The 14,578-nt window shown below is 33.7% G+C and overlaps 1 protein-coding gene across 1 annotated transcript in view; it reads left to right on the top strand.

Moving 5' to 3' along the window:
* The window catches only part of CMC1 (C-X9-C motif containing 1), an 84,794-nt gene that overhangs the window by 17,269 nt on the left and 52,947 nt on the right, over positions 1–14,578 (top strand). Inside the window, exon 2 of the mRNA XM_006741645.3 lies at positions 7,971–8,060. Within this exon, the coding sequence (XP_006741708.1) occupies positions 7,971–8,060 (90 nt within the window). The remainder of the gene's footprint in view (positions 1–7,970; positions 8,061–14,578) is intronic.

Below are 14,578 nucleotides of genomic sequence, written 5' to 3'. Positions count from 1 at the left end.
TGCTCTTTTAATGTATGAACTACTGTTATACATGCAGCATATAAATAGATAGTGTGTCTGTGGTATTAACAGTTCATGGGGGCATTAGAAAAAAAAATCTCTAAAAAGCCTCTTCTAGAGTAAAAATGGAAAAAAGCTGGGACACCCTGCTATAATTAATTGTACCTAAGGAAATCAGGAATTGACATTAGTATGCTAACTCAGATACATATCTTAGTTGAATTTTACCAAACTTTACATGGGGTCTGTGTGTGTGTGTGTGTGTGTGTGTGTGTAGTTATGATATTTTATTGTCTGTGAATAGTCAAGTAACCATGATCACAGCATACATAACTGTTTTATCAGCACAAAGGAAACCCCTCATGCTTGCTTTTAATAGTCATACTGCTTCCTCAGTATGGAGGAACTTCTGAACTACTGGCAACCAGTGATCTGTTTTCCATCACCCTAATTATGTTACTTTAAGGATGTTATATAAATGGAATCCTAACGTGTAGCCCTTTGAGATGGTCTTTTTTTCATACAATATAATGCGCTTGAGATCCATCCAAGTTGCTGTTGCTGTTGTGTATCAATAGTTCATTCTGTTTTATTGCTGAGTAATATTTCATTGTCTTGAACTGTTTATTCATTCACCTTTTGAAGTACTTTTGGGTTAACTGCATGTTTTGGCTATTACAGGTAAAGCCACAGTGAACATCTGTGCACAGGTTTTTGTGTGAACATATTTTCATTTCTTGAATAAATCCTGACGAGTGTGTTTGCTGGGTTATATGGTAAATGTATGTTTAACTTTATAAGAAACTGCCTGATTATCTTCCAGAGTGCCTATATACCATTTAATGTTCCCACTGGGAATGTCTAAGAGATCCAGTTACTCTGCATCCTTGTTAGTATTATTACTTTTTTTCTTTTAGCCATCTTAATACGTCTTTAATGGTAACTTTTGTAACTTTATTTTGGATTTCCCCAATGACTAATGAGTTAAGCATCTCTTAACGTTTCTTCGCTATCCTTATATCTCCTTGTATAGTGTTTGTTCAAGTCTTTTGCCCATTTCCAAATGGATTGTTTTCTTACTGTTGAAGTTTAAAAAAGCCTTTATATATTGGATGCAAGTCCTTTATCAGGTATGAAATTTGTGAATAATTTTTTCCCACTATGTGGCGTTCTTTATCTTCCTAAGAGCAGTTTTTGTAGAGTGAAAGTTTTAATTTGGATGAAGTTTGAATTTATTGGTTTTTTTTTTTTTTCTTTTATGGATCATGAGTTGGTGTCATGTATAACAACTCTTTGTTTAATGCTGGGTCATGAAGATTTTCCCCTATGATTTCTTATAGAAGTTTTTTTCCTTTAACTTTTTATTTTGAAACAATCAGAGACTCACAGGAAGTTGCAAAAAATACTATAGAAAGTCCTACATGCCCTTCATGCTGCTTCCCTCAATGGTGGTCTCTTGTATAACTGTAGTATAATATCAAAAGCAGTATTTGTGGAACATAAGGAATAGCATGGAGGACATTAGGAGAAGGAAGGGAAAAATGAAGTGGGGGGAATTGGAGGGGAGACGAACCATGAGAGACTGTGGATTCCGAGAAACAAACTGAGGGTTCTAGAGGGGAGGGGGGAGGGGGATGGGTTAGCCCGGTGATGGGTATTAAGGAGGGCACGTATTGCATGGAGCACTGGGTGTTAAATGAAAACAATGAATCATGGAACAGTACATCAAAAACTAATGATGTACTGTATGGTGACTAACATAATAAAACTAAACTAAAATAAAAAAAATCAAAAGCAGGAAACTGAAGTTGGTATAATACTATACCTAGAATATAGATCTCTTCAGTTTTCACCAGTTTTTATATACATGCATATGTTTATGTATAGTTGTATGCAGTTTTACTCCATGTTCCTCTTCTTACAAGGAAAACATTCAGTGTTTTACATTAAGTGTGGTATAGGACTTTTTAGCTATAGGATTTTTGCAGACACTCTGTAGCTTGAAGAAGTTCCTTTTTATTATTGAAAGTTTTGTTTGTTTTTAATGAATGGTATTTATTAAATTTTTTTCCTTCAATTGATGTGATCATATGGTTTTCTTTTTTTAGACTGTTAATATAATAGATCACATTGATTGATTTTCAAATAGTGAACCAACCTTGTATCTTGGAATAAATCCAACTTGATATGGTGTATTTTTCTTTTTCTATATTGCTGGATTTGATTTGCTAATACTTTGTTGAGAATTTTTGAGTCTATATTCATGAGGAATATTGGTCTGTGTTTTTTTGTTTTTTTTTTTTGTCTTTTTAATACTGCCTTTGCTTTTGATATTAGAGTAATGCTGATCTCATAAAATATACTGGGAAGAGACTATAGAGTTGGTTCTATTTGTCCTATAAATATTTCAGAGACTTTGTCAGTGAAGCCATCTGGGCCAATTTTATTGATTTTTCTAAAACAACAACAAAAACACTTCAGTATGATTATCTCATTTGTTTCCCTATTGTCAATTTTACTGAATTCTGCTCTTATTTTTATTTTTTTATTTGCTTGTTTTAGGTTCTTTTTGTCCTTTCTCTAATTTTGTCAGATAGAAGCACAGATTATTAGTTTGAGACTTTCTTCTTAAATGTGAACATTTATTGCTATAAATTGCACTACAAGCTTTAGCTTTGTCTTAGAACCTTTAGTAAATTTTGTTTTTATTTTCATTCAGGTCACTGTATTCTTCTACTCTCCTTGATACTTCTTCTTTGATCTATGAGTTATTTAGAAGAGTGCTATTTAGTTTCCAAGTGTTAGGAGATTTTCCTGCTACTTTTTGTTCTTGGTATCTAGTTGATTCCATTATGGTCAGAGAAAATACTTTCAATCTGTTGATACTCCATTTGATTTATCTAGTGTTTAAAAAAATTTTTTTTTAGTGGTTGTTTTAAAGATTACACTGTATGTACATAGTTTATTATGGTCTCCCAGTGTGAACATTTTATCATTTAAGTGGAATATAGATAATCTTGCTATCACCAAAGTTGCTTTACCGTCTCCCCTTTATGGTATAGTCATCCTTAATATTACCTCTATATACATTGAGAATGCTATGATTTTTGCTTCTGTCAAAAATAATATTTAAAACTCAAGAGTAGTTTATTTACCTTTCTGTTGCCTTTTCTTCATTCCTGTTGTTCTGAGTTACCTCTTGTTATCATATCCTTCCTGTTTGAATAACTTCCTCTAGCCATTCTTTGAAAGTAGGTCTGTTTGCAAGAAATTACCTTAGCTTCCCTTCATCTGAGTTGTCTTTATTTTATCTTCAATCCTAAAGAATGTTTGATGGATATAGAATTCTTGATTGACAGTTCTTTTCTTTAGTACTTGAAAATATTATGCACTTCCTTCTGACGTCTGTGGTTTCTGATGAGAAATCCTTTGTCTTTTGAATCTTTGTCCTTTATTTCTCTCTGATGCTTTGAAGATTTTTCTTTGCCTTTCATTTTCAGAAGTTTGATTGTGATGTGTCTAGGTGTGTGTTTTTTGGGGTTTTTAACTGTTTTTCTTAATAGGTTTATGTCTTTTCCTCATATGGAAAGGATTCAGCTATTATTTCTTCAAATATTTTTTTGTCTCTGCATTCTTTTTCCTTTTTTTCTGAGACTCTGGTAAAATAAGTGCTAGATTTCTTTTTTTGGTCTTGCAGGTCCCTGAGCCTTTGTTCATTTTTTAAAAAGCTATTTTTTAATAATGTCATCTCCATTTGATTTTTGTATATTAATCGTATATCTGGAAACCTTGCTGAACTCACTGATTCGTTCTAGTAGCTTTTTTTGTAGATTCTATTGAATTTTCTAGATAGATGATCATATTACCTTTGAATAGCTACAGTTTTATTTCTTTTCAATCCAGAAGCCTTTTATTTTTCTTACTTTATTACACTGTCTAGAACATCAAGTATAATGTTAAATAGAAGTGGCAAAAGCAGACTTCTTTACCTTGTTCCCTATTTGGGGGGAAAACTTTTGGTGTTCACTAATAAATATGTTAGTGGGTTTTTTTCTGTAGCTGTTATTTATCATGTCAAGGAAGTTTCCTTCTGTTTCTACTTTACTGGAAGATTTTATTAGGAATGGTTGTTGGATTTTGTCAGATCTATCTTCTGTGTCTATTATAACCATGTGTGTTTCCTTTTTTAGCTTTTTAGTCTGTTGCATTACATTTATCAATTTTTGAATGTTAAGTAAATCTTGCAATCCTAGGATAGACCTTATTTAGTCATGATGTAGTATCCTTTTTTATATTATTGGATTTAATTTGCTAATTTTTCATTAAGATTTTTGCATCTATGTTGATGAGATATTGGATTGTAGTTTTCTTGTAATGTCTTTGCCTGGTTTTGGTATCAGGGTAAACTTCAATTTTCTGTAAGCGTTTGTATGGAATTGGTATTATTTCTTTTTTAAATGTTTGGTCAAATTCACATGAGGCTACCTATGTCTGGAATTATTTTTTGGGAGAAAGCTTTTAAATACAGATTCAATTTCCTCAGTAGATACAGGGCTATCGTGGTTATCTATCTCCGTCTTCTCGAGTTACCTTTGGTTGTTTGTGCTGTCAATTTTATTGGCCTCCATTTAAAAAATATTTGAAAAGATTATTATCATTTAAAACTGTGTCATTTCTAATGTTTGTGATATCTCTTTTTTTTCCTGGCTAGTGACTTATCAATTTTAATAATCTTTGCAAAGAATCAGCTTTGGTTTCCTTTCTTCTATTATTTTATTTTCCAGTTTATTGATTTTGACTTTGATCTTTATTATTTATTTTGTGTTTAGTTTATTCTTTTTCTGGTTTCTCATGGTGGAAGCTTATGTCATTGATTTAAGACCATCCTTCTTAAGTGTGGGCTTTTAGTGCTACAGATTTTCCTCTCAGTACTGTTTTAACTACATCACACAAATTATAGGTTTTACTTTCATTTATTTCAAAATACTTTATTTCACTTTTAATTTCTTAGACCCTTGGGTTATTTAAAAGTGTGTTATTTAGTTTCCAAATATTTGGAGATTATCAAGACATTTTTCTGTTACTGATTTTTAACTTAATTACATTGGTGTCAGGGAACATACTTTGTATGATTTGAATTATTTTAAATTTACTGAGATTTGTTTCATAGTACAGAGTCTGGTTTATCTTGGTTAATATTCAGCTGTTATTAAGAGGAATATTCTGTGAATGGGTCAAAGTAGTTGATAATATGGTTCAAGTATTTTACAATTTTAATATGTAAATTTAAATATGTTTTTCTAATATGTTTTATATATTTCACATTTGTACATCATGGATTCGTTTTTATTTTATCAGGGTATATTCTTTATTACTTGTTATGGCACATTTTGTTTTACAAAGAAGGTCACAACATTATCTTCCATTCCTTATGCTCTTCTGTAATGTGGCCTTGCAAGAAAGAATGGAGTCTTCATTCCCCTGCACTTGAGTATAGCCTGTCCTTAGTGACTTGATCAATGTAGTGCTGTAGGAATGATGCTTCCTGGCTTCTATGACAGGGTCAGGAAAGGCCAGACTGCTTTCACTTGGTTTTCTTGGAACTGCTTGCTCTCTAGACATTCCTTCTTAGATTGCTCCCTCTCAGGACCTACCTGCTGCACTGTGAGAAGCCAAACCCCATGGGGAAGCTATGCATAGCTGCTCTAGTTTACAGTCCTCACTGAGCCCATTCATCAGCCATTCCAGCCCAGAGATCAAATACATAAGTGAAGAAAGAAGTCATCTTGAAAGTAGATCCTCCAGCTTCAGCTTTTGCAGCTGTTGATGTCAATGCCAGTCTTTTTTTTTTTTTTTAAAGATTTTATTTATTTATCTGACAGAGAGAGAGACAGCAAGAGCAGGAACATAAGCCGGGAGAGTGGGAGAGGGAGAAGCAGTCCTCCCGCCGAGCAGGGAGCCCGATGTGGGACTCAATCCCAGGACCCTGGGATCATGACCTGAGCCGAAGGCAGATGCTTAACGACTGAGCCACCCAGGCGCCCAATGCCAATCATTTGACTCTTCCTAGAGGAAGCCCCAAGATACTGTGAGGCAGAGAAGAGTCAATTCTGCTTTACCTTTCTGAAGTTCTAGCCTGTTGGCTCTCCAAGCATAACAAATTGTTTTACACCACTAAGTTTGATTGATGGCTTGTTGCACAACAATAGGGGTCACTTCATTTCAGTAGGATTTGCAAGAGGTTTCAGTCCCTGCATACCTGAAAATATCTTTAACTGCACTCTTAATTGGCTTTGGAACCCTTGGATGTAAAGTAATTCACTCTCAGAGCTTTGAAGTTATTTCTCCATTGTCTTCATGTATCCAAGTCTTGCCAGTGAAACGTGATGTAAATCTGATTCTCATTACTCTGTGTGGATATTGTTTTCTCCCTTTTGAAGCTTTTAGGAGTTTTGACCTTCAGATATTTCTTCAGAGTTCGCGTAGGTAATCTCTAATCCATTTCTTTCTGAGGACTCATGTCTTTTTATTTGCCTCAGTCTATTTATTATACTTTAAAATCCTTTTTTTTTTTTTTTACTCTTTTAACTCTCCAAGATTTGGATATTTCTTGATTAATTACATTTGGTTTCCCCCTTTAACTGTGTTGTCCCTCCCAATTTAGGTGGTTCTTGGCTGTTGTTGATTTTGTTTGCTTTTTGAGATGCCCTTTTACACTCTCTGCAAATACTCTCAGTTCATAGTTGCCTGTATTCCAGAGGTGGTTGAGAATTGCATAGTACCAGGAAAAGTTTAGGGGTTCCTGGTTTTCCTAGGTGTCCCTAGATACTGGGAAACTTCCTGATCCTTTGGGGGTAAATACACGTATTTATTTTTTACCCATGGTCTAAAGGCAGCAGAAGAGGTGACCCACTTGCTCCTACAGAGGCATTTCAACCAATAATGTTTTGGTATCCTTCAGGGAAGTCTCTTCGCATTTTTGCTGCTTCAGTGCATGGAGCAGTCTCCACTTTGGGCATCAGTTTTTTCCTGGGGAAAAAGTCTTGAGTATATGATTACCTCCTTTAATCTGATCTCATCTGCCTTTTGTCTTTCAAAGAGATTCCTGATTATTTGGTTTCTCTGAGGACATCTACCCTTTGTTTTTCAGGACTCTATTAATTTAAAGAGCTGGTAGGTCTCTGGAGTAGGTGCTCTGTCTACCGTTTTAGTCTAATTGTGGTTGTTTTGTTTAAAATGCACAGAAGTCTCACGTGCTGTGTTTTTATATGCACGTGTAGTTCTACTTTTTCTTCTGCTAGTTCTTTCTTAGGCTAGTCTTATTACTGGGTTGAGAAACTACTCATGTGTCTCTTAATCTTGGATCTCTTCATTTATCCTTGAATCTCTGTATTGATAAAAATCCTTTTTGTGGATTATATTAAGAAGGAAAATTATAATGTTTTATTTATTTTTTTTAAAGATTTTATTTTATTTGTCAGAGAGAGAGCACAAGCAGGGGGAGTGGCAGGCAGAGGGAAAGGGAGAAGTAGGCTCCCTGCCATGAGCAGGGATCCTGACGTGGGACTCGATCCCAGGACCCCCGGATCATGACCTGAGCTGAAGGCAGCCGCTTAACCGACTGAGCCACCCAGGCGTCCCAAAAATTATATGTTTTAGTTTATGACTTTAATTTTGACAAGACTGCATGGAATATGTTATCAAATACAAGTGTTGCAATATAGCTTGTAGAAATTTTTAGAAACATACTGCTTGTGTCCCACATTTTTTTCTGTTGTATATAAAAAATACTTAGAATGATTTTTACTGACTAAAATAATCACAATTTTATGAGGTTGTAAGAGTCAGTTTTTAGTATATTTGTATAGGTTTTCATTTCGAGTAAACCAGAGTGCTTATTTTTTCCCTAAACTGGTGATTTACGTGAGACTTCACTATATTAAAGAAAGATCTTTTTTTTTTCCCCCCAGGGCAGCATCTCAGACACGTCGAAAAGGATGTTTTGATTCCTAAAATAATGAGAGAAAAAGCCCGAGAGAGATGTTCTGAACGAGTTCAAGGTAAGATTCAAATATTCATATAAATATCAAATACATTTTTTATAATATGATCTGAATTTAATCCTTAGCCTCAGAGTCAAGTAGTGAATGAATTAATATGTATGAATTGCTTCTCACCCTTTCACGGAGATACCAGTATTTCAGCTTTCAGAACTTCCAGACGGTGTTCAATTCATTTACAATTTAAAAATATTCTCCCAAATTACTAGTAAAAATTTTTTTTCCCAGAAGTACAGTTGCATATATAGAGAAAAACTTGGTTATGAGTATTTTAGAGAAACAAGTTATTCTGGTGATTTTGATAGGGAAAGAGAAACCTCAAATGTAACATGTACCTGTTTTTTCTTCATCAACATATTCTTATAGATACATATTCTAAGGTGATTTTCTTTGGTGCCATTGTCTATTACTGAATTGTTAATGGAATCTCAGTAGTACTTACAGTGAGTCTTTTTGTTTTTTATTTTTTTACTTTTCTATATTTTACATTTCTAAATGGAAGATATTTATGTAAATGCATGCATTAGGCACCCACGTACGCATATTTTCTTTAGAAAATGTTTCTTAACATGAGATACTTCTGTATTCTGTAAATCTAGAGAGATGCTGTTGATTAGTATATAATATTTTGTGAAAACATGTAAACAAAGCAGTGGAAGGTGAAAAATGAGGCCATATATGGAGGGTCATTAGAAAAGCAGATGGCAATATTACTGTAGAAATGTCTTTTTAAACAAATCTACCTCTTGGAATGGCCGTCTAAAAGAAATAGTAGTATAATTTTTGCTGATGTAGGCTGTTTCCTGTCTCCCTTCTTCACCTTTCCCTGTAGTCTTCTTCCTTGAGGGACCTCAGTGATTCTTTGTGAGGATGATGGGCTGTAATTCCACAGCAGGTTTCTCTACAGGGGAGCCAGGCTGTGTCAACTGTGGTTTTGGGACCATGTCAGTAATGTTTGGATGCCGGGAACATTTCTGTCCCTCTGATGGTGTTCTCAGAGAATGACCTTTGGAATCCATGGATTGAAGCAGTAAAAGAAGAGTAATTCCTCAGAATGGACATTGTGTGATGGTCCTTTCTGTTTCTTAGATGACTTATTATGACCTATTCCAGTTTCAAATCCATTCATAAGATTTAAGTTAAATCCATCCATAAATAATGTTATCAATAATTACTTAGTATCATTCTATGATACTAGTTTTGCTTTCACTGTGAATTAGTTGTTTAATCAGGAAGGAAGGTTCCTTCCACCCACACCCCCCGGTGTCAGGAGAAACTAACCCATTGCCACCTGCAGACAGGGCTCGGTGCAAAGCTGGAATTGGCAGATGTAATGCCGATAGTCTGAAGAGAGAATTCTCCCCTTGCCTTAGAACTTGAAAAAAAAAAAAAACCTGTCCTGACTCAGGTGAGGGAGGATAAAAATCAATGTGTGATGAAATTATAGGGCTAAAATTTCCCTACCAGGAAAATTTACTTATTACTGATATATTCGTTCAAAGTTATAAATATGAGCTGTATTTATGCTGTTTTTAACACATTATTCTGATATTTAGAATGAAAAAAGCTTTACTCACATGATTCAGATGAAAATGCAAAATTGGGTTTGGGTTTCAGAACTGCCTTTGCTTACTCATAGATAGTGAAACTGTTTTGGGTTTTTTTAAATGAAAGAAATAGAGTATAACTTTAAAATATTTATAAGTTTGTGTTGCACAATGACTATCATATAATGAGTGGTACAGAAAAAATGTTTATTTTTTGCTTCTTTATCAGAAGTTAAGTTGTTTAGGATGTTTGTTGATTGGTTAAGTTTTTTTAATATACTTAAAATCTTCTGAAGACTGAAACCGTCTTAAAATTTGACATCTGCTTGGGTTATTGCAATGCATTTGTCCCTATTAGAACATGTTATAACAATTGATTTTTGAATATTTGAATCTTTTATAGATAATCATATATTGATTTTTTTTTTTTGGCCATATGGTCTAAAACAGTGTTAGAGAATCTAAAATTGATTATAAAACAGTACTCTTTAGTATTCTTGCTTAATCATGTGATTTAGTAAAGAGCATACATTGGTATTAAGCAGCAGCAGAAGAGCTACATTTGAACTGAACAATTAGATGTAATTTAGAATCAGGACACTTCCCTTGTAGTTTATTTACTACTTATAGCCTTTGCTTTATTAAATAATTGTAGGAATTTATATAAAAGCATTATGTGTATAGCTCTTGGGTAAAGATACAGGAATTTTAATAAGTGATCTGACTTTCTGCTAAATGCCTTAAACCTGATTATGTAGGAAAGCTTTTCTGTTTAATTTTTTGCATGTCATTTCAACCCAGCTGATCATAAGAACTGGGTCACACAGCCAGCAACTTAGGTTTGTGAAGGGAATGGAACAGCTTTTCCAAGGACAAAGAGAAATGAAATCACTTTCAATGAAAGAAAGATGCCTCATTATAGTCACCAACAGCAGTTATTGACAGCTACACTTCCTATTAACAAGGAGCATTTAACTTAGAGTTTGGCTGTTGGATCTTTGGACTTGATCTAATTTGCTAGCATTAATTAGTTTCTTTTGAGCACAGACACTTGGTGCTCACAGCTATAGATTTGGAGGGCTAATTAGGATAGAAAATTGAACAGAATGGGGTAAGGCATTAACCTTCAACCATTACCAGCTGGGACACTGATAAAGACCACAGAGTCCAAATGCTCCCTATTGATGTGAAGAGTACCCTAATGAATATCAATTTCAGCTAGGTTGCTATATTCTTACTAGTTCTCTCTTCATTATAATTTTTAACCAGTTTGCATGATACCTTCATTATCTATATATATACTATTGGTTTTTACTATACACTGATTTAGTCTGAGTTGCATATTTTATCTTATGTTTAAACACAATTAAAATTTGTCTTAAGTAGCCAGTAATATTTAGAATGTTTCATTGTTATATGCCTTAATACTTCTAAAATTTAATTTTCATTTACAATTCAGAATTCTTATTCTGCAGTGAATTTTTATAAAGTCACAGTAACTGTGATTTCAAATAATGAAAACTATAACCAGAAACAAAATCTCAGCTTCTGGGTAACATATTAAACTGGTGTCAACTTGACAATCTTTGTCTCTATAAAATACACTTTTTTTGTTTTTTGTTTGTTTTGCGTAGAAAAATAGTACTCATCACCTTTTCTTTTGGAATTTAACTTTCATTTGATGAGTAAAGGTGGCTTGACTTAGAGATTAGATACAGAATTGAGAATGCTGATCTTGTTATATACACTTAGATAAGATTATTAACTGTTGGTAGAGTATATATCAAAAGAAAGTAATCAATTCGTTTAGATAGACAACTAAATTTTATAGTATTCTTCTTTTGCCAGTGATATTGGCAGTAAATAGAGCCACTAAAATTACCAAAGTGTATTTTTAAATGTTAATACAATGAACACTGACTGTGTTGGGAATGAAACTGAAGAAAAATTCTAGAATGTCATGCCTCTCTCCAGGTCTCCCATTTCCCAAAAGCCAAAACAAACTCTCTTCCATCAAGTGTGATGGTGGAATCATTGCTTTTCTTGGATCTGGGAGTTACCAACTTGTGATGTTTTAGGAAGATGGTTTGATGACCTCTGGAGGTTACTTTTCATTCTATGACTTTTTGCATATGTTTGACTCTTTGCTAATTTATATTTTCTATGTTAGTAATACTGTGTCATATGTTATATATAGTTTGTCATATATACACTTATATAATGCATATAAGTAAAGTATGCAATCTCGTGTTACAGTTTTTCTTGTGGAAATAGTCCATGAGAGAAAGAGTCACTGAATTACTGTTTTGTAAAAATTCATTATATTTTGCTCCTTTTTTTGAATTGCATAGTTGGCATTTGATATAAAGCTTCCATGTTGAATACCGAAGTTAGATTTAAAAATAACTTTTTTTTTCTTGTTTCTATGACCCATCAAGACCAAAGAAGTACCCTATCATCAGGGATGGCCTGGAGCTCTCTTTAACCTAGATGTATCTGCTGCTTACTAACTCCTTTCATCCTTTGGGCTTTCTTTTACCTTATTTTAATGTTTCTTTTGTATTAGTGTCTTCTACAGCAGTCTTTTTGCCCAATATAGGTGGGGTTAGTTCTAAAGGAATTCTATAAAGCATAAGGAAGCACGGATTGTTCATTTCTTTGAGACCTCGCAGATCTGTAGTTAACATAAAATGCCTGTCTTCTTCTGTCAGTCACATGCAATTAAATATGTTACATTTTATAAATTCGGAAGATAATATGAACTGATAAAAAAATCAAATTAGGAATGCTTTGGATATTCTTTAGGATGTTTACAGGCGGTCCTGTAAACATTAAAACATTATTAAAACAAATTGGAGGACTGCAGACTGCAGATGGTCAAAGAAATCAATCTTTTATCCAACTGCATTACTTGTATCTGCCAAAAACTTTTCCTTTGTTGTTTGAATGGTGCTGTTATCACCACGTATATTTTTGCCATTTAACAGTTCACCAGTGTTAACTAACACTGAAGTGGAGATAACTAACTTAGATATACTAGGAGGGTGAAATATATAAAATCACCAAATACGATGCATATCTGTTATGTATAAGAGTAGGTTATGTACTCTAAGAAATGTAAAGAGAAGGTACAGTTCCCCTTCTTTGGCCTTGCACTGGACTCATCACCTATTCATACTCATGGCTAAGATTTATTACAGCCAAAGGGAAAAGGCACATCAGATGAAGTTCAGAGGAAACCAGGCGCAAGCTTCCACAAGCCCTCTCCCAGTAGAGTCACTCAGGATGTGCTTAATTCCTCCAGTGTGGAATTGTGTCAGCATGTGTGAAATGTTGTGTATTAGGGAAACTCATTAGAGACTTTGTCCTCAGAGTTTTTATTAGGAGCTGGTCACATGGGCATCCTTTGGTTAGCATTACCAAAATTTCAAGACTTCCATAAGGAAAGCAGGTGTTCAGCATAAACCATATGGTTTGCACAAACAGTTTAGACACAGTAAGCCACTCTTAGCAATTAGGGAACGATGGGAACACTCCCAAAATCCAAGTTGTTAGACACCAGCTAAAGGCCAACCTTGCAAACAGGCTTTTCTAAAGATAGCAGCATCAGGCCTGCCATGTTCACCCCTTTCTGCACATGGACATAATACAACTTAATTGCCAATAAGTACTTATGTATGCCTCTCAGGCCTAAAGTCATGGCATGATGAGTAATAGACCTATATCTGACAAATACAGCTGAATTATTTTTAAAAACAACTGAGCCAAGTATATAGTGGTCATTACTTATTGATATAGTGGTTCTCAGTTATGTTTGTTAATTCATACCTGTATTGTAAGACTTAATGGCTTATTACAATTTCTTGTTTTTGAATAACAGGGCAATTTTGTAATTATAATTGTACCTAAGTAATCTTGAATAAATTGGTTAGTTTTCTTCTCACTGAGAGAGATGTAGTCTGTTTTAGTTTTAGAAGTAAGTTAAATCTTTAAATGCTAAATCTTTAAATGACTAAATTAGCAGGGAGTTTTGTCAGGACAGATGAATTTAATATCTCAAACAACTAATTTATGCAGCTTATTTTTGAAGGTATAAGTGTGAAAAGTCTACATTTGAACACAAAAGCAAAGAATTATGTGACTTGAAACTTAGGAATATTGTTAAGATGAATAAATATTAACATAAAATATGAGCTAACTGTTCTGTGATTACTTCATTAACAAATTTTTATTATTTCCCTAGTTTTCCTAGGCCTCACCTTTCAATGATTTTGCTGTAATAGTTTTAAATTTTTTTATCTTATGAGAAATTAATCCAAAATTAAATATGGTCTTTAAACAGTACCATCCCTTGTTTATAAAATCTGAGTACAAAATCACATTTCACTTCAGCTAACTGATGATCCTTGAGTTGTAATTGACATTCTTTCCAGATAATCAAAGCAGATGACTGGTTAACTTTTTGCAAATACTCACAAATAATTATATTTTGACTGAAATACATTCTTAGAAGAATCCTGTCTGTTGGAAAGATAAAGGGGAAATCTGGTTTGTACAACACTCTGGAATGCATTTAGATTTTGAACCATTTCAAAAATAATCAGTTCCTTTTTACAGGGGGCTAGAATTTGCTTGGAACTGTAATGTATAAAACAGATAAAAGCAGTATTTTTATTGTAGTATGTTTAATTTTGTTACATTTACAGAGTGAACATATGGAAACAATGTTGCATTATTTTCATGAAGCAAATTTTAAATCAGATGTTGTAGATTACAGTTGTAGCCTAGTATGTATCTCCTCTTCCAGTTCATTTTTCTGGCTTGCTTTTTTTTTTTTTTTTTAATTTTTTATTATGTTAATCCCCATACATTACATCATTAGTTTTAGATGTAGTGTTCCATGATTCATTGTTTGTGCATAACACCCAGTGCTCCATGCAGAACGTGCCCTCCTCAATACCCATCACCAGG

This window comes from Leptonychotes weddellii, chromosome 1 (assembly GCF_054177405.1).
Source record: "Leptonychotes weddellii isolate Sample4059 chromosome 1, ASM5417740v2, whole genome shotgun sequence".
NCBI lineage: Eukaryota > Metazoa > Chordata > Mammalia > Carnivora > Phocidae > Leptonychotes > Leptonychotes weddellii.
The sequence above is the reverse complement of the archived record's forward strand: the minus strand, read 5'-3'. Positions and strand labels throughout refer to the sequence as shown.